Source organism: Saccopteryx leptura, chromosome 1 (genome assembly GCF_036850995.1).
Source record: "Saccopteryx leptura isolate mSacLep1 chromosome 1, mSacLep1_pri_phased_curated, whole genome shotgun sequence".
Classification (NCBI taxonomy): Eukaryota; Metazoa; Chordata; class Mammalia; order Chiroptera; family Emballonuridae; genus Saccopteryx; species Saccopteryx leptura.
This window is the reverse complement of record NC_089503.1, coordinates 100,646,796-100,670,316: the sequence shown is the minus strand read 5'-3', so window position 1 is coordinate 100,670,316 and position 23,521 is coordinate 100,646,796. Positions and strand designations below refer to the sequence as shown.

At 53.8% G+C, this 23,521-nt stretch overlaps 3 protein-coding genes across 4 annotated transcripts; 1 reads left to right on the top strand and 2 right to left on the bottom strand.

Annotated features, from left to right (window-relative positions):
• Positions 1-3,676: 3,676 nt before the first annotated feature.
• On the bottom strand, positions 3,677-6,216 carry APOA4 (apolipoprotein A4). Its single transcript, XM_066372713.1, has 3 exons — positions 6,050-6,216; positions 5,594-5,720; positions 3,677-4,806 (listed from the first exon to the last, which is right to left on the bottom strand). Exons 1-3 carry the CDS (start codon positions 6,096-6,098, stop codon positions 3,834-3,836), a joined length of 1,149 nt encoding a protein of 382 aa, XP_066228810.1. The 5' UTR covers positions 6,099-6,216; the 3' UTR covers positions 3,677-3,833.
• Positions 6,217-12,815: 6,599 nt separating this feature from the next.
• APOC3 (apolipoprotein C3) lies at positions 12,816-15,230 on the top strand. 2 transcript variants are annotated; one of them, XM_066372706.1, is made up of 5 exons: positions 12,816-12,941; positions 13,534-13,601; positions 13,755-13,878; positions 14,180-14,239; positions 14,917-15,230. In XM_066372706.1, the coding sequence occupies exons 2-5, from the start codon at positions 13,547-13,549 to the stop codon at positions 15,038-15,040; spliced, it is 363 nt and encodes a 120-aa protein (XP_066228803.1). In that variant the 5' UTR covers positions 12,816-12,941; positions 13,534-13,546; the 3' UTR covers positions 15,041-15,230. The 2 variants fall into 2 exon arrangements, with proteins under 2 accessions (XP_066228803.1, XP_066228805.1); XM_066372708.1 differs by lacking the exon at positions 14,180-14,239 and having other exon boundaries at positions 12,846-12,941.
• Positions 15,231-17,511: 2,281 nt separating this feature from the next.
• APOA1 (apolipoprotein A1) lies at positions 17,512-19,433 on the bottom strand. The gene is made up of 4 exons (XM_066372702.1): positions 19,340-19,433; positions 19,085-19,137; positions 18,738-18,891; positions 17,512-18,203 (listed from the first exon to the last, which is right to left on the bottom strand). The coding sequence occupies exons 2-4, from the start codon at positions 19,125-19,127 to the stop codon at positions 17,606-17,608; spliced, it is 795 nt and encodes a 264-aa protein (XP_066228799.1). The 5' UTR covers positions 19,128-19,137; positions 19,340-19,433; the 3' UTR covers positions 17,512-17,605.
• Between the last annotated feature and the right edge of the window lie 4,088 nt (positions 19,434-23,521).

Below are 23,521 nucleotides of genomic sequence, written 5' to 3'. Positions count from 1 at the left end.
AAAAGTTCTACAACCTTCTACCACTAGACGTTTTTCATCGGCCATCATTTGGGAGGGGGGACTTTACCCTCCTATTTTATTTCTTGTTTTCCCTTCTGTGACCTCCCCTCATTTCCCACTCACTATTCACTACCACTCAGGGACAGTACAGAACAGTTAAAACCATCTCTGTTTCATGGACTCCTTCCAGATAGTCCTCTCAGGGTTCCCACTTCAGCAGCCAGCATGGACTGCCGAATACAACTCTCTCTCTAAGCGAAATTCTAGGTCTAGCTATTGAATTAACTGATTTTTCATCCTCACACATTCACATACAAATATGCATGTGTGTTTCTTTTCTTTTCTTTTTTTAAGTGAAAGGTGGGGAGGCAGAGAGACAGACTCCTGCATGCACCCCGACTGAGATCCACCCAGCAAGCCCTCTTCAGGGATGATGCTCTGCCCATCTGAGGCCTCTGCTCCGTTGCTCAGGAACCAAGTTATTTTAGTGCCTGAAGTGAGGCCATGGAACCATCCTCAGTGCCTGGAGCCAACTTTTGCTCAAACCATTCAAGCCATGGCTGCAGGACGGGGAGAGAGAAAGAGTGAGAAAGATAGAAGGAGGAGGGGTGGAGAAGCAGATGGTCACTTCTCCTGTGTGCCCCGCCTGGGAATTGAATCCAGGACTTCCATATGAGGGCTGACACTCTACCATTGCCAGCCAGGGCCACATGCGTGTTTCTTAATGGGGTTCTATGGTGAATAATATTCAGGACCTGGCTTTTTTTTTTTCTTAAAACGTCTCAGATATTTCATAAATAAACAAATTCCCTGAACCAAAGCAGGGTATTTTTCTTGAACTCAGGTCTTCAGGGGAGGCCTGGACACAGTGTCAAGCATGTCTGAGAAGGGTGACTAGAGCCAGCTGACCAAGCTGAGCACAACACAGCCATTTCCTGGCTTCAGCTGTCTGTTTACCTTAGGTGCTAGAGATGTCCTTCCGTTGACTGAGGCTCAGGAGACACAGCCAAAAGACTAGCTTTGAAAAAAAAAAGGAAGACGGACTTCCCTGAAGGTAGAACCAGCCCTAATGAGGACTAGTAAGTGTATCTCAGACAAATCAATAGGACTGACTTTGGACAGGTCAGGGATGGGGTACAGCTTCCAAGGGCCCCAGCAGGAGAAGTCACCTCAAGAGAGAAAAGGCAAGTCAGGGTCTGAACTGCTAGCCACAGAAATTTATTCTGGAATGTAGAAGCAAAAATTAGTTTACTCAAACATTTCTGGAAATTATAAAGCTGCAGCAGCTGGTTTGAAAAATAGACAAGAATAAGGGAAAGGAAGGGAAAAGCATGGCCATGATCACTCCACAAAACCAGCCCTGCGGGACAACACTGCTGCCACATTGAGCCAGGAGAGCCTCGCATGCCTGGCAGCCACGGCAGTGCCACCCTGACTGGGCCTCCTGCTTGCTGGGAACTGGCTGCTGCTGCCCCACTGCCCTGCCCATCCCGGAAAGAGTCCCCTGTGCTCTCTGTTCCTGTACACCAGCTCCTCATTCAGAGGCTGGGGTTTCTGAGCCAGGCCCTATGCCACATCCTAGAGGTAGAGAGGCCAGGAGGCAAGAGGCTGGCATTGTTAGTGTCTCTCATGGGAGGCAGACTTTGACACTCAGCGAGACTCCTAAGTGGGAAATTCCCCACATAAACCAAGGGGGATTCAGAGGCTGGGCAGCCAGGAGTGATGCCACTACCAGCAAACATCTGCCAGGTCAGAGACCCAGGAGACTGAAGGCCACGTGAGGAATGTTGGTGTAGGAAAGAGAAGGTAGTCTCATCCAGTGGGACCAGGGCCATGGCAGGACCCTCAGAGACCAGCAAGAGGGCTCTGGGTGGGCAGTGGGGGAAACTATCAATGACTCACACTAAGGACCAGGCTCTGGGAGGCCCGGAGGCCTCAGAGATCCTGGAAGCAGTGCTCAACTGGGTGGTCCTCAGGTGAGAAGCTTTCAGACCCACTCAGAAATCTGCTCATCTTCTGTCCTACTTCCTTTTAGTGACTTATTCTCTTTGGCCCTTTCCTAAAAGTAGCCAGTAAACCTCCAAGTGCCTGGTGGGTTGTCACGGTGTTTTCACAGGTAGGTTCCTGCCCTCCAAGTGGGCCAGGTGTGCAGATGGTGGCAGCAGTCTTACTAACCTGAAGTGTGGGAGTGATAGCCAGAGCTAGGAAGGTCTAGGGGTCTGCCTTGGCCAGTTCTGGTGGCCTCATGTTATAGAGCATGTGACTTGCCATCGGGGGGGGGGGGGTGGATAAGGGTGAGCAGGAAGAGGAAATCACATTGATTGGACATCTGTTGGCTACAGTAGTGGCAGCATCAACATGGACATAGTTAGTGCACATTTATTCTGCCTGATACTGTGTTGAGTGACCACTGTGCACCATTTCACCAAACCCCCACAGCAACTCTGTGAGCTCAGCATTATCATTCCTATCTTCCAAAAGAGGTCAGATAATCTTCCCCCAAACCCAATAGTCAGCAGAAAGCCAGGATTCAAAGTCAGGTTTGCCTGGTTCCCAAATAGAATGCTTCCCAGCTGGCATCAGGTGCTCAGGCGGCACCCGGGCCAGAGCAGGGCAGGCTTGGACCAGACTGTGCCCATGGGGCCCCTGTCCTGAGAGCAGGGAGAGATGGAGAGAGGAGACCTCAGAACACTCTCTCCCCAGGGCCCCCAGGGCATGTTCTGAGTGTCTATACGCAAAGCCCTGAAAGGCCTGAACCCTCTCTGGGAAGGAAAGAGGTGTTAAGCTGGACTTGTAGACCTGGGGTCAGGGGTAACAGCCAGGATATAAGTCATTTAGGACAAAGCTTGGACTGATTCTTCTCTGAAGTTCAAGGCTCCCTCCTCAGGGAGTCTCTGCGTCTCCAAGGACAGACAGAAAACCCGCTCCAGAGGCTGCTACTGCCTGGGCCCCAGCTCCTCCTCCCCTGCTCTCTACCCTAGAGGGCCACCCCACCCCAGAGAGGAAGGGGAAGGCCGCTTTGCAGGAGGCACCTGGGCTGAGCATACAGCATGTGAGGGCGACTGCCCAGGATTCATCTGTGTCTCTAGGCCTCATTCCTCAGCTCTGGAGACCATGGCTTTATCATTCAAGAGATTTCTGAAGTAAGCATGAGTCGATTTTGTCATGGGAGTGACAGTGGAGTGGACTAAAGCAAAACTTACATAAGTCAAGTTAAAGGCACAGAACTAATCCAAGGAGGGACAGTCTCCCCGCACTGTACCAACTCTACAAAGTCAGGGACCATGTCTTGCTTACCTCAGTGGACCCCTCTGAGTGAAGCACATTGTCAGACTCATGCTCCACAAAAGTTTTTTCTCATTGTCGGGTGCCTAGAACAGTGGCTGGCACAATGTGGGCCCTAAATCAATATTTGTTGGCTAAGTGAACATACGTGGATTGCCTATTTCATCTTTAGATAATGTGTGTCACCATTTTCTACTTTCCCCTCAGCACACTCCCCACACCCGTCTCCGCACACCCTGCCCTCAGCACACCCCATCCTCAGCCTCACCTCCCAGCCCTGGTGTCTCCTAAAGTGTCCCCTACTGCCGCCTGCTAAGCTTTGCTAAGCAGTGGTCTCCTTCCCACCTCAAGCCCAGCAACACCAAGAAGTCACTCAGCAACCAGACTGGGCTAGTTTCTTAGAAATTTTACTGAGTAGCGAGAGGTAGTATCACTTTCTACAGGACATGTGTCCTCAGGCACGTACCAGAGTTGCTTTGGGACAGACAAACAAACAGGTGGCAGAGCAGGGCAGGTGTCAGGGGTGGGGCGTGAGCACCAGGGGCAGCTCAGCTCTCCAGCGGGGCCTGTGTGGGCTCCTGCTCGGGGAGGGCCAGGGGTTGGTTCTGTTTCTCCTTCTCCTGGAGGGTTTTGAAGAAGGAGTTGACCTTGTCCCTCAGATCCTTCTCCAGGAAGCTCAAGTGGCCTTGCACGTCCCCCGAGTGGGGACCCAGCGTTTGCTTGAGTTGCTCCACTTGCTGCACCAGGACTTTGTTGAAGGTCTCCCCATAGGGCTCCACGTTGCGGCGGAACTCCTCCACCTGACGGTCCAAGCGGCTGCTCAACTCCGACAGCGACTGCTGCAGTTCCTCCGCGTTTCCCTTCAGCTTGCCCCGCACATCCTCGGCCACAGGCGCCAGCCTCTGCCGCAGCTCCTCGGCATTGGCTGAGAGCTTGGCCTTCAGCTCGTCGGCTCTCTTCTTCATCTGGAAGGCCAGCCCCTCCAGCTGGTGGTTGAGCTTCTCCTGCGCGTCCTGCGCATAGGGAGCCAGGCTGCGGCGCAGCTCCTCCACGTTCTGGTCGATCTTGACCTTGAGCTCGTCGGCGTAGGGCGTAAGGCGGTCCTTGAGCTCCTCCACATTCTGATCGATTTTGGCTTTGAGTTCGTCCGCGAAGGGTGTCAGCGAGTCCTGCAGGTTGTCCACATTCTCGCGCAGCACCTTCTCCATGCGCTGCGCGTATGGGGTCAGCTGGCTCCGCAGCTGCTCGGCCTGAGTGTTGACCTGGGTGCGTAGCTCATCCGCGTAGGGCCCCAGGCGCTGCTGCAGCTCGCGCACGTTGTCCCCGATCTTCTGGCTCACCTCCTGGGCGTGGGGCAGCAGCCGGGCCCGCACCTCCTCCAGCTCCTTACGGATCTCCTCCTTCAGCTTCTCAGAGTCCTTGGTCAGGCGTTCATGAAGCTCTGTGGCAAAGGGCACCAGTTTCTTCTGCAGGTCACCCGCGTAGGTATTGACTTCCCCAAGTTTGTCCTGGAAGAGGGAGCTGCCAGGAAAGAGCCCAAGGGGCCCGATGGTTACATTTGGCATCACACACCAGGACCTTGTTTCCCGATTTAGCACTCACCTTCCACACACCTGCCTAGGACAGGCGAGTGTTCACGGTGCTGATTTACCCGTTTTTTTCCCTGTGGCTTTCCCTACGATGGATCATGATTTGAGAGAAGGGGTGTAATAGACCAAGTTACTACATTGAATTTATATCTCTGGATCTCCCCCTGAGACTGAGTCTCAGAATCATGTGACCTCGAGCAGCCTGCTCTCCTCTCTCTGACTGTGAAGAGTAGACTCTGAGTCCTCCCCGGCGGAGGCCTGCTGTGATATAGACCACCCTCTCTGATACAGTCTTATGTTCTGGACTTCTTCCAGTGTCTCCTAGTAACACAAAGTGCTCCTTTCCCTGTCTGTACCCACGCTCACAGCTTCCCAAATATTCCACCTCCCTTTCTGTGACTTCCCAGGGGCCTGCCCTCTTGGAATGTGTTAGAACCCAGCTCACACAACATTTCCCTCCCTCCCTTTCTTCCATGAGTCTCAGTGCCAAGATGTAGCCATTTGTCGCCCTCTGAAAGTTTAAGCAGGAAGACGCCTTAGGGATTATTCAGTCCAACCTTCCGTTTGCATGTGTGGACTCCAGCTCAGGAGACCTCAGGGTCACCTGGTGAGTTAGTGGCTGTGCAGTGGGCATCAAGTCTTCTGCCTCCTAGCTCAGCATGACCAGTGTATTGCATGGCCTTTAAGTAGCCCTGCCCTGAAAGCTATGGCCCTCTTACTTGATCTTCTGGGTAAGCTCAGACTTCTGGAGATGTTCCACAGCTTCCTTGGCATTGTTGCTCAGTTGACTGAAGTAGTCCCACACCACAGTGGCCACCTCTTCGGCTTTGACCTCAGCCTGAGCACCTGAGCAGGAAGGAAGCAGAGCAAGTCATAAGGGCCAGTCTCCTTCCTCGTTCCTCAGCACCATCCCTGTGCTGCAGACCGGATTGGGGGGTGCGAGTTCCCTCTCAGCAGGGGCATGTGAAATTGATGTAGCATCAATGCCAGTGGGCCTACAGCTGTGAATGGGCCAGCTCTCCTGTGAGCCAGGTAGCAACTGGGCTGCCAGTGTCCAGCTAAGAATAGGCCCTCAGATTGTCCACCCCTCTTGGCCTCAGACTCTTCACCCTGCCCACTCAATGTAGCAAATGGGTCCTGCCAGGGAGCCCCATTCAGAGGCAGCTCCTACTCACCAGTGACAGCCACCAGGGCCAGGGTCAGGACCACAGCCTTCAGGAACATCCTGGGCTCCTCACTGGGCAGGAGTCTCACACCACACTGGATCCTTCCTGGAATCAGAGCCAGAAGAGAGTTTCTCAGGTAGCTCACCTGTGCTGCTCTTCAAACTGACTGGAGCTTGGAGCCAGCCAGACATTTAAACCCCTGCCAGGCTGCCCTCCCCATGTCCCCTCCCAGAGTGGCTCCACGCTGGAAGGTGACACATTCCCAGGGAGGCCACTTGGACTTTTGTGACCCTAAGACAACGTGGAAGCTGACAGCAGACTGGGCTAGGGGAGCGGTCAGAAGCACTTGTTCTCTGCGTGTGCCCCACCCAGTGCCAAAGGGAGGGTGAGGGTGAGGGAACTCTGAGCTATCGGAGAAATGAGGCCCAGGGAGCCCCTGAGCCCAGGACTGATGCCCCAGAGGCCTTGCTGGCAGCTCTGGGTCTGCGCCAGGCTTGGGGGGACAAAGTTCACACCTCCTGTCTCTACCCCAGAGGAGAGAGCACTCCACCCGAACCCCCACCCCAATTCTCACTCCATCTCAGAGCACCAGCACTGGGCCGGGGCACTCAGGGCCACAGACTGGAGCAGTGAGCTAAGACCCAGGGTTCTGGTCAAAGTACACCCAAGACGAAGGGCCCTTGAGAGCCTTTGGGCAGGACCCTAAATTGAAGGGACTAACTGTAAGTTTGCTTTATGTCCCACTACTGCCACGCTGTGTCACTTTGGTCTAGCAATTCCACTTGGCCTAACTCTGAGCCTGTTTCTCCTTTAGAAAATGGCATTGTTGGGTATATTAAATAAGTTATTTTTTGTGAAGTGAGTAGTACAGTGCCTGGCACAGTAGAAGCACTAAAAAATTGTTGTTACTATTATTGTTATTAAAAACATTGTTAGCCCTGGTCAGTTGGCTCAGTGGTAGAGTGTTGGCCTGGCATGTGGATGTCCTCAGTTTGATTCCCAGTCAGGGCGCACAGGAGAAGCGACCATCTGCTTCTCCACCAATCCCCCCTATCTCTCTCTCTCTCTTTCCCCCTCCCACTGCCATGGCTTGAATGGTTCCAGCAAAGTTGGCCCCAGGCACTGAGGATGGCTCCATGGCCTCAGCCTCAGGTGCTAAAATAGCTTGGTTGCGAAGCAACGAAGCTGCAGCCAGCCAGGCAGAGCACCACCTAGTAGGGGCTTGCTAGGTGGATCCCGGTTAGGGCGCATGCAGTAATCTATCGCTGCCTCCCAGCCTCTCACGTAAAAAATAAAATAAATAAATAATAAACATAATTTTCCTGTTTTGGACCAAAGAAAGGAGTACAATAGAATGCTCACCCCTCCAGTGAGTGTGGCAGAGTTGGACTCAGCCCCCTACAGATTGCCAAGGGGTTATGATGCATAGTGATGGGGGGGGCAGCCCAAGGCCTGATTCCTATTCAGCTCACCCTGCCACACTCCCTGGACGGGGGGGTCAGCTTGTGGGGAATCTCAGGACCTGAGGCTCTCAGTGGGGTGGTGGGATGGTATAAGTATCCAAGAGGTCTTCTACTTGGACTTCTAATGTTTTCTCCACATGAGGCCACATATACAATCACAAAAAGACATCCACCTTCTGCTGGACCATGCTGCCATGAGTGACTGTGAGACAAAATCCATTGTATTACACTGTTGGCTTCCCTCTGTGAGCACAGTGCCCGATATGTAGGTGGCCCCAGGTTACCTGCCATTAGAATAGACCACACTGTGCTCACCATGATTAACCATGTCTCCATTTTTCGTATACCGGGAAGTGGCTTGATGTCTCCTAGGATGAAGACAGCTAAAAGGCCTCTGTTGCTTATACCCCTTCAACAGGGTCCCCACAAAGTCAACTCCAGTATCGGGAGGCTTCTCCTCCCTGGAGCAGTCCATGCTATCTTACAGTAGTTGTTAAGGGTTCAGATTCTGGAGTCAGACTCCCTGGTTATATGTCTGGGCTCCCTGCTTACTGTCTATGTGACCTTGAGAAAGTCTCTGAGTCTCAGCTGCCTCTTGGGCTGTGAGGATGCCATGAGATAATCTGTGTGATGCTGGGAACAGTGCCTGGTGCATAATTCGTGCCCATTGAGCATCTACCACATGCCACCCCTGGAAGGCTGACTCCCTGCTACACTGACCCATCAGCCCTGGTCCTGCTCCCAAGTCAGGCACAGTGCAACTTGGGGTGGGCACAAAGGTCGGTGCTCAGTGCCCCCATGCCATCCCACCAACTCCCCCACAAGCCAGAGATGAGGAAAGCAGTGAGTCATAAGACACCTCAGTTGCAGTTTGACCTCTTGGACTTAACAGTCCAAGTAGCAGGTACTGCCAGCGTGTGACAGGTTCAGAGTTTGTTCTCCTTGCTCCCCTGGGTACACACATGGGAGTGTCTGCACCGGTGTGGGCACGTCTGTGGGTGTCTTCCAGGACGTATGCAGACCCACCCAGTATGCAGATAGACCAGCTGCCTGTGGGCACACAGCTGAAGCCTGAGCAGGGGGGCTGGTGCAGACTAGCACGTGCTCCCCCCAACAGACGGGGGAGGCTGTGTGGCAATGGGGGAGCACCACTGATGCATGCTTCCCACAGTCTGCAGGCACATTTTATCTGTCTGTGAATGGAGTAGTGCTGGGGTAGTGCACAGTGAAAGCTCTATGCCTGATTTTATTTATTTATTTATTTATTTATTTATTTATTTATTTATTTATTGTATTTTTCTGAAGCTGGAAACGGGGAGGCAGTCAGACAGACTCCCGCATGCGCCCGACCGGGATCCACCCGGCATGCCCACCTCGGGGCAATGCTCTGCCCATCCGGGGCGTCGCTCTGTCGCGACCAGAGCCACTCTAGCGCCTGAGGCAGAGGCCAAGGAGCCATCCCCAGCGCCCGGGCCATCTTTTGCTCCAATGGAGCCTCCGCTGCAGGAGGGGAAGAGAGAGACAGAGAGGAAGGAGAGGGGGAGGGGTGGAGAAGCAGATGGGCGCCTCTCCTGTGTGCCCTGGCCGGGAATTGAACCCGGGACTTCTGCACGCCAGGCCAACGCTCTACCACTGAGCCAACCGGCCAGGGCCTCCATGCCCAATTTTAGAGGGTGCAAGTGCTGATGGAAGAGGCAGAGTCTGCCTGTGCCGAGCCTCTGGTTCTCTTTGGGCCTGGCCCTATGAGTCAGGGGACGGCCACCTTGGTGGGTACAAAGGGCCTATGTGATATCGGGAGAGTCTCGTTCCTCTCTAAGCTTCACCCTTCTTGTCTATACAACAGACAAACCTAAAAGTTGGTGAGGTGATCAGGGTGATAGACTAGCCTTCCCTATAGCCACTTTCCTATCCACCCACTGGCGTCAAACCACGGGTCAGCCCAGAGATAGGAGTCAGGAGGGGATGGCTCAGGCCCAGCCAGGGATGGGCCCAGTTGAGAACAGGCATATCACAAGGACATGTGTCCCCATATATGCTCCACATTAGCCCTTGTCTCAGGGCAGAACTGAAGTGGGGTAGCTCTTGTTGTAATAGAAAGGATCTGGGTGAGATACTAGGAGGAACTTCCAGCATGGGGAGGTATGGTGAGCCAGGGCCTCTGGCTGGCAGATCAAATGAGGGAAGCCTAGTCCAGTCTAGTGGCAGGGGCAAGGGTCCCAGAGGCTCACCTACTAAGACTCACTCAGACACAAGTAGAAACAGCTAGCCCAGCACCAGAGGCTGTTTAGCCCCAGGTGGTCAAGCCTCCTCCTCATCTTCCTCCCCACACAGTGGTTACTCCCCAGAGTTGGTCTGTGGGCAGGGGAGGAGGGAGAGGAAAAAGGAGAAAGAGAGGCAGCTTAGGCTGGGCACTGAGAGGGCCCCTAACGGGATAACCCAGCCCCTACAGAGACCCAGGCTAGAGCGGCTAGGAGGGGCACAGGCACTCACAGGCACCAAGCCCTCTGGCAGAGACAGGTCTCGGGCTTCAGGGCACGCTGTGCAGCTGTGTGCGCCCACACACCCCTCCTCTCTGCTCAGCTCAGTGCCACACCACTGGGTCTCTCTGCCTGCGTCTTCTCACTGCCTGGGCTCAGTGGTCCCACTGCCACACAGGAGGGAGAAAGGTTTCTCCAGACCCCTCCACAGAGAGGAGTTGGCAGAACCAGGACTGAGGGACCCCAGGCAACAGTTCTAGCATACCCAGGGGTGAATCTGTGCTCCAGCCCAGCCTGGACTCTGCATTCCCACTGTGTCCTTCACCTCTTGGGTTGAGGAAGAGGCCAGAACAGAAGAGAGAGGTGGGTAAAGTTGCCCTCTACATTCCCCAATGCCCAAATCCTTTAAATACCTAATCATCCTTCTTCCCTCCCTACTCCTACACCAAAGCCTGTGTTCAGAAAGAGGTCTGAATGAACTTACTCTGAGGTTTGAGTGACGGATACATCTCAAGGGCCTCATCTCTCCAAGCTGTTTGGTACCAGGGTGGGTGTTTGAAACCCAGGATTCTGTTTCTCAGGTCTGTCACTCGTGGGCTGTGTGCACTTGGACATCTCTGCCGCTTTGAGCCCATACAATGGAGTTAGTGATGTCTTCTTCATGGGAATCTGAATAATTGCAATTTAACAAAATATAAGGTCTAAGCCAAAAGAATGAGCCTCTAAGAGAGGAATTTCAAGCTTCTTCCATGGATAAAGAATTCTGAGGATAGGGCCAGGCTTCAGATTTCACACTGTGGGGTTAGTTACTTCTTCCTGAGAGGATGGCTTTCTCTCAAAAGCCCAATTTCTATACTGGAAGCAGCCCTGCTTCTAGACTGTGCTGTCAGGGGAAGGGCGAAGTGTTTGGGAGGAAGGGCCACCTTCCTGGGTCAGCTGCTTTGTACGTGTTTCCTGTACTTCACTACAGCTCCGGCATATCAGTGTTTCCTGTACTTCACTACAGCTCCGGCATATCAGTGTTTCCTGTACTTCACTACAGCTCCGGCATATCAGTGTTTCCTGTGCTTCACTACAGCTCCGGCATATCAGTGTTTCCTGTGCTTCACTGTAGCTCCGGCATATCAGTGTTTCCTGTGCTTCACTGTAGCTCCGGCATATCAGTGTTTCCTGTGCTTCACTGTAGCTCCGGCATATCAGTGTTTCCTGTGCTTCACTGTAGCTCCGGCATATCAGTGTTTCCTGTGCTTCACTGTAGCTCCGGCATATCAGTGTTTCCTGTGCTTCACTGTAGCTCCGGCATATCAGTGTTTCCTGTGCTTCACTACAGCTCCGGCATATCAGTGTTTCCTGTGCTTCACTACAGCTCCGGCATATCAGTGTTTCCTGTGCTTCACTACAGCTCCGGCATATCAGTGTTTCCTGTGCTTCACTACAGCTCCGGCATATCAGTGTTTCCTGTGCTTCACTACAGCTCCGGCATATCAGTGTTTCCTGTGCTTCACTGTAGCTCTGGCATATCAGCGTTCTGTCCTCCTTTACAGAAGGAACAACTGAGGCCCTGTGATGCTAGATCTCTGGCCCTGGGACATATGAGTAAATGCCAAAGGCATCGTTTATTTATTTATTTAAAGATTTTATTTACTCATTTTTGGAGAGGAAGGAGAGAAAGAGAGAAGCATCAATTCATAGTTGCTTCACTTTAGTTGTTCATTGATTATTTCTCACATGTGCCTTGACTGGGTATATGCTGGGTTTTGAACCATGACTTCAGTGTCCCAGGTTGACACTCTATCCACTGTGCCACCACTGGTCAGGCCAAAGGCATCATTTAAACCTAAGATTTCTTGACTCCGAAATCTTAACATCCAGAACTCAAAGTCCCCTGATGTTGCCATCCAGGCCACAGCCCCCGCTGTGGGCGCAAGGGACACTCCCCCAAATAAGGGCCTGAGGTCTCCCTGGACAACCCACTGCCCCGAAGGGCTTCTCTGTGCCTCTTGCAACCTTGGTTTCCCCAGCCCACCAGCCAGTGCTGCTGTTTCCAAGCTGAGGAGCCCGTGGTGAGAGGAGCTCAGCTGGGGATTGACCCCAGCTGCACAGTGTGGGGAGAACCCAGCCATGAGCCCAGCTCCAGTGTTATCAGTGGGTCTAGAGGGCAAGGTGAGGAGAAGGGAGGAGGGGTGGGACAAAGGCCTTGGGTTCAGAGTGGCCTTGGCTCTTCTCCCACCAACCTCTGCCCTGGGCCAGCTCAGGGAGGCTTCTGGGTAAGCAGCCCTGGAGCTTCCTAGACAGCCGGAGATGGAGATTCTGAGGAGGGGTCTCTGTAAACTCGACTGTATCTTTTCTCCCCACATATGCCTCTGCCCATAAGTTTTCTGTGACTTCCTCTTGGTATCCCCATCCCAAGGCCTTGGACTGTTCCCAAGTCTAAAGAAGCCCATTACCCTCTCACCCCCACCCCACCCACCCATATGACCCAGGGCCAGAGATCTAGCATCACAGAGCTCCATTGTTTCTTCTGTTAGGAGGACAGGATGTTTTCCAGGCCTGGGAGTGGGAGAGGAAGGTGCCACGTGTGAAGGGCTCAGGTGGGCCCAGAGGCCCAGCATATTCCCTTATCCCCTCTCCCACCTCACCAGCCCCCCTGGGGAGCCAGGCTGCGGGGAAGGAATGGGGTCTTTCCAGGTTCCATACACCCTCAGTTCCTGAACCCATCTTGCCTATGGGGTGACAGGAGAGTGGCATGGGCACCCACAGCCTTCTAGAGATTTCCCAACTCTCCCAGCAGGCCTGGCTGCACCTGGCCACCCTGCCTTGAGCCCTGGTCTAGACTGATCAGCAGGTGACCTTTGCCCAGCTCACTGGATCCTCGGTGCCCGTAGCCCTGGGGACCATATAAAACAGGTCAGAACCTTCTTGTCTGCCTACTCAATTCCTCCCAAGAAGCAGCTGCTCCAGGTAATTCCCCTGGGGATGGGGGTGGACAGGAGAGCAGGATGGAGAGGGGCAGAGGAGGGTCCCTGCTGACCCAGCCTGCAAAGCCCGGAGAGGAGTTTGCTAGAACCAAGGAAGGCTTAGGGCTTGATGAGCAGCCCCCAGCTCTGACTGCACACTGGGGGAAACGGAGGCCCCCAGAGTAGAGGTCACTTGCCCAAAGCTACAGAGAGTGTAGTGGCAGAGCTGAGACTGGAACTGGCCCCAGATCTATACACTCTCCCTCATTCTGCATGTTTAGGACTGGAAGAAGCCTCAAACACTCCAGTCCTATCCCAGACAGAAAAACCAAGGCCTAAAGAGGGGCAGAAATCCACCCAATGTTTGTTAGTGACAGGAACCAGACCAGAGCCCAGGTGTCCAGGTTCCTAGTCTGGTGGTTTTCTGCTGCATCCCGCGCCTCCTCCCTCCGGGCCGCATCTCCCCAAGCCCCAGTCTCCCATAGTAGCGCAGAAGCAGGCCCTCTCCACCTGGCCTGACCCAGCTCAGGTTCTGCCTTGGGGGCCACACCACTTCCCTATGGACGTGGAGGACCCTCACAGACACTTCCCTGCAGGGACAGAGCTGCCATGCAGCCCCGGCTCCTCCTCGTTGCTGCCCTCCTGGCGCTCCTGGCCTCTGCCCGTAAGCAGCTTGTGGGACTGGGCTGGGGACTGTGGGGGCAGGTTTCGGCCAGAGGACCTTTGGGAGGTGGCTTGGTGATCCTGGGTGCTGCTGGGTGGCTGGCCAGGGTTCCCAGAGACTGACCCACCCCCCTCAACCCTGCTGTCCTCACAGGAGCGCAGGAGGCCGAGGACGCCTCCCTTATGGGCTTCATGCAGGGCTATGTGCAGCACGCCAGCCAGACAGCCCAGGATGCCCTGACCAGTGTGAAGGAGTTCCCGGTGGCCCAACATGCCAGGTACACCCTCGACCCCCCTCCCTGGTGCCAGCACCCTCAGCCCCCACCGGCCCCGACTTAGCTACAGCCCTGGTGGAAGCCCTCCCGCCCCACCCAGGACCTGCACTTCTCTGAGCCTCCACGCCCTGGTCAACAAAACAGAGCTCCCTCACAGGGCTGTTTTAGGCCGCTGTGGAGAGACGAGGGAGACACCTATCTCCTCCTGGCTGCTCCCTTTGCTGTCCCTCTTTCTCTCTCAGGTGCCCTGCAGGGCTCTAAGGAGGCCCTGTGAGCCCTCACTTCCATTTCCCTTTTCTGATAGTCTGGCTAACGGTTTGGCTGGGAGCTTCCACCCAGACCAATTCCAGGCCCAGGCGTTTATGTGTGTGTTTCTCTCTTGTCCCACACCCCAGGCCCGATGTGAGCAGAAGTCTGCCCTCCCCACTATCGTACCCTGCCCACCAGTCCTCTCCTCCCCCCTCCTCTCTGCAGGCATTGGCCGGCATATGTAGCAGAGGCCTTCACAAACATTCTCACTCCTCTGAACAGGTTGTGGAGTATTCTTTTCTCCATTTTGCAGATGAGACATTCGAGGCTCAGAGAGGTTAAGTGACCTGCCCTAGATCACATAGCTAAGAAATCCTATGATGACTTTCCAAATGAGAGACTGTTTCCATCTGCCCCATCCCACTCAGAGCCACCAGGTTAACTCTAGGGCGATGTCATTTACCTAGAACAGAGGGACAGACACGACCTGACACATCTTCCTGCCCAGTCAGTCCTCTCCAGCTCTCCTCAGAACAGTGGGGCACAAATATCTGCCCCAACTTGGAGAAACAAGCATTGGACTTGAGCTAGGGTCCCCATCACCACCCTCCACATCTGTTCTTCCTGGGTGGAGCTGTAAGGGACCCTGTCTGAGGTCTCAGGGGTGTCACTGGGTGAGGTCGAGAGAGTGCATGGAGAGACAGTGGGATATGCGGAGCCCATGGTGGCCGCTGCCTGCACATGAGGTCTCACCCTCACCTCATGGCTTCCCCTCACTGATTTACCCCCCAGGGACTGGATGTCAGGTGGCCTCAATTCCCTGCAAGACTATTGGAGCACCTTTGCCGTCAAGCTCTCCGGGTTCTGGGGTCCAGTCCCTGAGGTCACACCAGCTCCACCCACTGAGGCTGACTGAGAACTCAACACCCCAAGTCTGCCGGCCTATCCATCTTGCCGGCATTTTGGGTGCTGCAGCTTCCAGGGCTGCCCCCGAAGTTTGCTTGAAAGGGACAGGATTCTCAGTATCCTCCCATCCCATCCCCCAAACCTGGCCCACCCCTAGATGTGCTGTCCTCCCAATAAAGCTGGACAAGAAGTTGCTGTGAGTGGGACGTCCCACACGTGCCATGTATGTTTGGGCTTGGGCATCAGTGGGCTGCTCTGTAGATGGGCACTGGACTTGTTCCAACTGGGGCAGGTCTGGGGCTGTGCCCTTCCCACCTCTTAGTGTCTGGCCCTGAGTTTCTTCATCTGTGAGGTAGGAATATCTACTTACCCTGCCTGCCTTGGCAGATTCGTGTGGAGGTGCAAATGGGACAATTTGATAATACTTGGATAAACTGAAATGCTGTACAAGTTGATTTAAATGTGTACTCTGTGTCAGCCATTGTGTCTGGCATTTTTTTTTGTCATCATCAGAGTTGAGACTGTGTGTGTTCTCCAAAATTATGGATCTGACTTGCATGACCTGGGCCACCTGGTCCTCTCAACCACACTCGAGGGAAGTGGGCCCCTGGGGTAGTGGCTGGACTAAAACACAGCTAGGCTCTAATCTTGGCTCCATCAAGTTGTATCAGCCTTATTTTATTATCTGTAAAATAATAGCCCCTCCATTGTAAGTGTGTTGAATGAATGAATGAACGAAATGAGACAGTGCTTATCATCGAAGGTACCTGGTAAATGGTTGTCATTGTTGCCATGGGCTGAGCTAATGGACCAGGATTAGAACAGGAGGGCCAATGTCCTGGGAACTGAGGAAGAACTCATGGTCACCTACAGAGGGTGCTTTGCTTGTGTCCCCACCACCCAACAGATGTTCACATCAGAGAGTTTCAGAACTACATTCTACTTGAGCAGTTTCCCGACTCTTACAGTGAAAAAACTGAGGCGGAAGAAAGTTGAAGGCACTTGCCCCATGTCACAGTCAGCAAATGGCAGAGCCAGACCTCAAGCCCAGGTCGGCTGCCCATGTTCTGTTGAGCTGACACAGAAAAAAAGCTCAGTTATTCCTATGCCAGATGTTGGAGGGCTCCCTGACAAGTCTGAGTGGCATATGTCTATACATCCCGCTCCACTTGGAGACATCTGTCTCTTTGGAAATCTATCTGGGCTTCTCTTCTGGCCAAGCTGAGCCAGAGACCCTAGCACCCAATAGCTGGGGAACGTTCTCACACAAACCTGGGCTTGATACCTATTGTAGGTGGTTAGGAACCTTGAATCCAAGAGTTGTTAAGATATACTGGAGATGGATGTGAGGCGATTATCTTAGTAGTGGGGGTGGGAAGGAATGGCACTGAGGGGAGAAAGTGGAAAAGGTTCCGTGAAGGCACTGCCCAGATATCTGAAGATCTATGAATCCATGCGCATGCACACAGGGAGGGCTAAATGCACCTGAGTGTGAAGAGGGGCTAGCTGTGAAAGGGACGTACATGTGAGACTATGCACACATGTGTGCCACACATTTACTTGTAGTTTTAAATAACCATGGCTTCCCAGGAGCAGATAGATGGCTCTAAAAAGGGCAACCTCACCCATCATGCGCTTCAACCTTGACACGTGACTTCCCATCTCCTAGCATCAGCTCTCTCAGCTGTATGTACCATGAATTTAATGGCTGTCCACAAAGAACTTTGGGAAGGGTGCAGTGAGATGGTGAATATAAAAACATGTTAAAAATAAAAATGTGCTGATTCCCTGCAGGATGTGGTGACTCTTTTTCTGCCTCAGGCCAGGGCTGGCGGAAAGTGGGGGTGGCAGGGCTTGAAGCCCCGTTGGTGGGCTGGCTGACTTGCATGGCTTTCCCCATAGGCTGGGAGTGTGAGGAGTGGCAGGCTGCCCTTGTGAAAAAATAAAAGGAAAGCGTTTGTTTAAATGTTTAATTAATGAGGGAGGCAGGAACAAGGGCCAGGCTCTTCATATGAACCTGCCCAAATCCTTCAAGTGCTACTTGAGGCCCAGAGTCAGAGGGCTGGGAGAGGCTCCCAACCTCTGTCCAGGGGGACACTTCTGGGGACAGGGAAGCTCCTGTTATTGTTTGAGGCTCTTTCGGGGCCCTGAACATTGGGTTATCTTTGGCTTTGCGTGGTCCTCTCTTTCCTTTCTGCTTGACCCTCCCTAGAACAGGGACTCACAACCATCTCACGCCTAAGCAGCAAGTGCCCAGCAGCTCCTCCGACATGAAGGCCCCAGAGGCCAAGGTTCCAGGGTTGATGAGCTCCACTGACCCTGACCGAGGGCCCCTGCCGGGGTTCCTCTGACATCCCTTCCAGGGACCCGCGCATCTTGTCTCCATTCTCCCAAGAGAGAAAAATTTTTTTGAGACTATTTTTTAGTATTTAAAAACCATGATCAAAGGCTTCAAAGACCATGACACCCAACACGCGAATCTCGCTTTGTAAACGTTTATTCTAAGAAACCGAACGATGGGAAAGGGAGCCTGAACAGGGGACCAGGACGAGTCCAGGCAGCGACGGGCGTCTCACTAGGCTGTCAGCTTCTTGGTGGCCTCATCGATGGCGGCCAGCACGCTGACCTTCAAGTTCTCCCACACGGGCATCAGGCCCTGGCGGAGGTCCTCCAGCGCGGGCGTAGCCTTCTCGCCCAGCGCCCGCAGATGCGCGCTGGCCTTGTTGTGGTACTCGGACAGGCTGGCGCCACCGTCCTTGAGCGCCTGCAGCCGGGTGGCCAGGCGCTGGCGCAGCTCGTCGCTGTAGGGTGCCAGCTTCTGGCGCAGCTCGTCCACGTGCATGCGAGCGCGGTCGCGCAGCTCCTCGCCCAGCGGGCTCAGCTTCTCTTGCAGCTGTTGCAGCTTCTGGCGCGCGCCCTCTCGGATCTCCTCGCCCAGCGGCGCCACCTTCTGGCGGTAGAGCTCTGTCTCCTCCTGCCACTTCTTCTGGAAGTCGTCCAGGTAGGGTTGCACCTTCTGTTTCATGTCCTGCAGGTCCTTGTTCATCTCCTGCGTCAGCACCTCCGTCTCCTTTTCCAGGACACTCCAGAACTCCTGGGTAACCGGGCCGAGCTGTTCGCGCAGCTTGTTGGCTGTGGAGCTCAAGGAGTCCCAGTTGTCCAGGAGTTTCAGACTGGACAGGGGGAGAGGGAAGGTCTCAGAGGGAGTCCCCGGACACCCTCCATGGCCCAGCAGCAGGCCCAGCGCTCCAGCTTATCTGTGGTGAGACCTGGGCAACACCTGCCCCTGAACATACAGTAGCTCAGACCTGGGCCTGGCTTTTCCCACATAGTGTCTCACCTGTGCACCCCCTACCACCACCACCACATTTCATAGACAGAAGAGCTAGTGCGGGACAGAGCTGGGTTTGGTGTTCAGTCTTGTCTGTCCCCAAAGCTGGTTCATTTAAGAACCTCATCTCTATACTTGCAGACCGTTCTTCTCTCTGAAGGCAACCACCCCTGTTTCCCGGCAGAGCAGAAGAGGGACTTAAAAATAGCAAGGGGCTTGTGACCCTGCTTGGGGATCCCATTCCTGTTTCTCCATCCAGGTATGGAGCCCAGACATGAAATAGCTAGCAGGTGGAGACTGAGCCAGCCTGGCTACATCTTCCCACAGGCCTGGCCCCTGCCCCTGCCCGACCCCAGACCCCAGACTGGGTCCTTACTTGAGCTGCTTTCCCAGGGTGGAGGCTTCAATCTGGGACACGTATTCTCTGCCGCCATCTTTGAGTGAGTCCACATACACGGTAGCCAAGTCCTTCACTCGGTCCCACTCTGACTGGGGATCATCTTGCTGCCAGAAGTGCCGAGCCTGGCTCCCTGGGGGTGGCAGAGGGGGCTCACTCAGTCCAGGCCCACTCAGGGCTGGGGTCCGAGCTGAAAGGCTAGGCTTGGGGGCAGGAGAGAGGGGTCTCATGAGAAATTCTTCTCCCTGTGCCCAGGATGGTGGACCACAGAGGTTTAGGGAGAAGAGCCACCCTGATAGTGGGCTTTTTAGATTGGGGGTGCTTACCAGTGAGGAAGAGCACAGCCAAGGTCAGTACCGCTGCCTTCATCCTGGGTGATCTGGAGGAGAAGAGGGCCTGGCTGAGTGGGTGGGCCTGTGGCATAGAGGAGCTCTGTGCTCCTCCGCTCATTCCAGGCGGGGGAGGAGAGGAAGGCTCATGAGTGGGAGAAGGTCTCAGGGATCCAGAGCCTCAGTATGGGGCAGAGCCTAAGCCTCAGAGCTGGGGAGGCCCAGAGAACTGGAGCAGGCCATGGCACTTACCTGAGCGAGCTCCTCAGCAGTCTCTGGGCAGCACCTTCCCCTAGGCCTATTTATGCCTCCAGCAGGGGCTGGACAGGGAGGCTGATAAGCCCAGCCCAGGCTTTGCTACCGCTCACTGGTCCCAGCTGCGATGTGGAACTTAGAGTTCAAGGATCAGCTCTGTCCCTGGGGCTGGGCAAATAGAGTGGGCAAACAGGAAGCTGGGGGGGGGGGGGCGCTGCAGGGCCAGGGATCAAGGGTTCAGGAGGGGGTGAGAGGGGGCAGTTGCAGGCTCACAGGTCCCCAGGGTCGGGGTCAGCTGTACCCATCCCCTTCTCATTGGTGGGAAATGTGTGTCCACCACAGTTGCCCATTGAGCCAGCACAGCAGGGGAGAGGAGAGAAGGAAGGAAAATCCACAGTTGCTCAGGAGCAGCAGGCAGTCCCCTGGAATTCCAGAGAGATGACATCACCCCACCCCTCGCCCTCCCCCGAGGGTGAGGCAGCCCTCCCACCAGCACTCCCACCCCAGCGGCTTCTGGCATGCCTCTCTCCAGGCCCTTGGAGACCTCCCAAATCCTTACCAAGGGGCCTGTGGTGCAAGGAGATGCCTGCGGAGCGGGCAGGAAGTGTTCTGCCTGCTCACCGACTGACATTTTAGAGACCTCCGATATTTCCAAACAAATTCCAGAGAACAACAATAGAGTTGCCGACTTTTAACTTTGTCATGTAAAAATCCTACCTACTGCCCCCCCCAAGCCAAACCCTACCATCTACCATGACCAGCACTTCGAAAAAGACTTTTGACACCAAAATAGGTCAAAATCTCAGATTAAAGGACAGTCCCTTAAATTGAAAACATCTATCTTCGCATGCTTCATATCTATATTTGATCACTCGGAGGTGAGAACAGGCGCTGGCCCCCTGGGATCACTGGTGTGGGGGAAAGACCTCTGGTCCAGGTCGCAGAACTGCTTCTTTTCTTTCTTAAGATTTTATTTATTCATTTTAGAGAGGAGAGAGACAGAGATAGAGAGAGAGGAGAGAAAGAGGGTGGGTGAGGAGGAGGAAGCATCAACTCCCATATGTGCCTTGACCAGGGAAGCCAGCGTTTCAAACCTGTGCCCTGTGTTCCAGGTTGACACTTGATCCACTGCGCCACCACAGGCCAGCCAGAACTGCTTTCTCATCTCATTTTGCCTCTAATTTGCAATCCCCTGGAGAATGGCGAAGTAGTTATGCAATCTCTGTGAGCCTGTCTCCAGCAGTAAAACGGAGACAAGATCGGTGGGTTTGTTGGAGGCCCCTGTGAACCCTGAAAGTGTGAAGTGCTGTGTTCATTTGTAGCACCATTTTGTAAGGTTTCTCTTGGAAGGCCCAGACCTCCAACACCAGGTCACTGACAGGACCTGAGCCATAGAACCTCTGAATATCCAAGCTGAAGGGAACTTTGAGATCAACTACTCCGATTTCCCCCTCCACCACCCTCCCCTACCATCTTATAGACCAAGAACACTAAAGACAGTGGAAAGGTTTGCCCAATGTCTCTGGTCTCCCAGGGAGTTGGAGGAAGGACTGGACTTAGAACCCACGTCTCCAGAATTGAAACTCCAGGCAAAAATGTGCCCTGCACCATCTGCCTAAGAAACTCCCTCATACCCTAGATACCAGCCTGGTGCTGCTCTGGGCCAGGTCCTGGAGTGGTGGGCCTTTCCTACTGTAGCCAGTCTCATGCCTTTCACTGCAGGGAGGAAAGCCTTGGAGCAGGCAAACTTAGGTTTGAATCCCAGCTCTGCCACTTAGTATCTGTGTGATCCTGAGCAAATTACAGAACCTTTCCACAGATCAGTTTCTTATAGTAAGGGCGATACATTTGGCAGGCAAACTAAAGGTCCCCCAAAGACGTCCATGTCCTGCTCCTTGAAACCTGTGACTGTTTCATGACAAAAGGAGCTCTGCAGAGGTAATGATAAGGACCTTGAGATGGTGTAGTGATCCCGGATTACCCAGGCGTGCCCAGTCATCACAAGCATCCTTAAGTATACAAAAGGGAGGCAGAAGAAGTGGAGTCAGTGAAGGAGACTGGAGGATGGAAGCAGAGGTTAGAGTGATGATTGCCAGAAGGGGCCATAAGCCAAGGAACAGGGGCAAAGAAAGGGATGTCCCCCTAGAGTCTCCAGAAGAAATACAGTTCTGCTGACACTATGATTTTAGCCTTATGTGACCCATTTTGGACCTCTGACCTGTAGAACTGTACTGTAAGATAATACATTTGTGTTGTTTAAGCACTAAATTTGAACATAAAACTGAAGGGTACCTGGCACTTAGTAAACAGTAACTCTTGCGTGTCCCAACTTCAGGCATTTTATCCCCTTGCTTACCACCCACCAGTCACACTTGCATGATCAGACCAGAGCTAAGACCTTGGCTTTAATGCAGCAGAAATGGAGGAAGAGAAGGAATCTCATTTTCTCTGCATGGTCCTGACTTGCAGGTGCTGAGATGAGGGGCCTCTGTTCCAGGACTGACCCTGCCCACAGGCCTGTGGAAGCGCAGCCTCAGCCAATAGTCTCCATGGGCTGCCCGTGCCAGCCCAGCTTTCTGCCTGTTTGGGAAGGGGGAGAGTGCAGTCCCCTGCTGGGTCAGCTCACAGATAGGTGATTCAGGCTGAGAGGTTCCTTTCTTTCTGGGGGTAGAGTTTGTCGCAGCCAGCATTGGGGGGCGGGCTCTCAGAAGCTTACAGGTTGGACTCCAAGCTACCTTCCTTTTTGGTTTATTACTGAAACAATTATGGCTAAGCCCAGTACTCGACATTTGCACAGTTCTTCGGTGGCAAAGCACTTTCATGACAAACTTACCACATCCCTTTAAGGCTGGCAGGCCAGATGCCTTTCCTCGTTAGTCTGCGAGAAGGCCACAGCTCAGGGCTGCCAGAACTGCCCTGCACCCTTCAGCCATTAGTCCTGATGTTGGCAGGACTGGGAGTGGAGGGGCCAGCTTCTAGTTCTTTGATGGGTGCCAGCTGGCCACTGGCACTGCGCTCCGCACTGCCACAGCCCTGTGCTCCGCTCAGGAATGTCAAGGCACTGGGCTGGAGAGTGCTGTCTGACAGCATCTTCCCAAGCAGGGAGATTCCTTTATTAATTAATATATACACTAGTGTGTCTACTCCATTTCACTGTAAGATATTTGGCTTAAACTAGCCCAAACCTCTCATTACTTTTTGGAGAGGAAGGAAACTTGCTGGATCGAGGCCAATGGGAAACACCACCAAAAACAAAGGGGACCCATCTCAGATTCAGACTTGGGGTCCAGCCAGGCATTGCTAGAGACGCCAAGTGGGTTAGGCCAGCTGTGTAGGGGGTACAGGGCCCACTGCACTGCCACTCCTACCTGGTCTTAGGAGCCTCCAGAGTGGCCTTTTATGAAGCGGGTCAGTGCTTGGCCCTGGGTCCTGACACAGGCGGGAGGGCTCCTAGCTGACTACAGGAGTGGATTTTGCTCCTCATTTCACAATTTGCGTCCCAGTGTCATTTGGGTCAGTCTACATTGGGAGGACTCTGTCCCCGGCTAGGCCTGGCACATAACAGACACTCAACAAATATTTGTTCAACGAATGTCACTGGCACATTAAAGGAAGGGTCACCAGGATGATGAAGCGTCATCTGAAGGAACAGGCCTTGGAAGGAGACTCAGGAGACTCTTGAGCACTCAGCCCCATATCATGGGCCCTGTTTAGAACATTTACTCTGAGAGCACGTGGCACATTGGTATGGGGATGGGAAGGTCTGGACTGAGCAGGGGAAAGGGGCGTCCCTGCCAGCACTGCCTACTTGGCAATTTTGTTGCCTCTCTTGGTGATAGAGCCCAATTTAGACCCTAGGGCCAGGCACTATAACCAACCAAATGCAAGATTCTCAGGCCCTGCTGCTCAAGGGATAAGGGGATGACAGAGTTCATCTGTGACCACCGTGAGTGGGGGTCCAGCTCCTTGGGAGGCACACCAGCCTTCCCAATTCTTGATCTTTGCAGGTAGCGCAGGGCGGAGACTGCTGCCAGGACAGAAAAGTCAGTAAGGATTCGCCTGAGTGGCTTCTGCCTTCTAGAACTCAGACCTTGAGTCTACATCCAAGAGGCAATGCCCTAACTCCTGTGTTCATCCCAAAGGTACCCTGGTTGACTTCAGGAGGGAGTAGCACCTATT

Excerpts from the sequence above, each read along its gene's own strand:
- APOA4 (XM_066372713.1), bottom strand. The coding sequence starts at position 6,098 with ATGTTCCTGAAGGCTGTGGTCCTGACCCTGGCCCTGGTGGCTGTCACT. Across the intron at positions 5,721-6,049 it reads GGCCCTGGTGGCTGTCACTG|GTGCTCAGGCTGAGGTCAAA; the intron begins GTGAGTAGGAGC and ends CTTCCTGCTCAG. Across the intron at positions 4,807-5,593 it reads GAGCTTACCCAGAAGATCAA|CTCCCTCTTCCAGGACAAAC; the intron begins GTAAGAGGGCCA and ends CTTTCCTGGCAG.
- APOC3 (XM_066372706.1), top strand. The coding sequence starts at position 13,547 with ATGCAGCCCCGGCTCCTCCTCGTTGCTGCCCTCCTGGCGCTCCTGGCC. Across the intron at positions 13,879-14,179 it reads CCGGTGGCCCAACATGCCAG|TCTGGCTAACGGTTTGGCTG; the intron begins GTACACCCTCGA and ends CTTTTCTGATAG. Across the intron at positions 14,240-14,916 it reads TTCCAGGCCCAGGCGTTTAT|GGACTGGATGTCAGGTGGCC; the intron begins GTGTGTGTTTCT and ends TTTACCCCCCAG.
- APOA1 (XM_066372702.1), bottom strand. The coding sequence starts at position 19,127 with ATGAAGGCAGCGGTACTGACCTTGGCTGTGCTCTTCCTCACTG. Across the intron at positions 18,892-19,084 it reads GGCTGTGCTCTTCCTCACTG|GGAGCCAGGCTCGGCACTTC; the intron begins GTAAGCACCCCC and ends TGCCACCCCCAG. Across the intron at positions 18,204-18,737 it reads ACCCTGGGAAAGCAGCTCAA|TCTGAAACTCCTGGACAACT; the intron begins GTAAGGACCCAG and ends CCCCCTGTCCAG.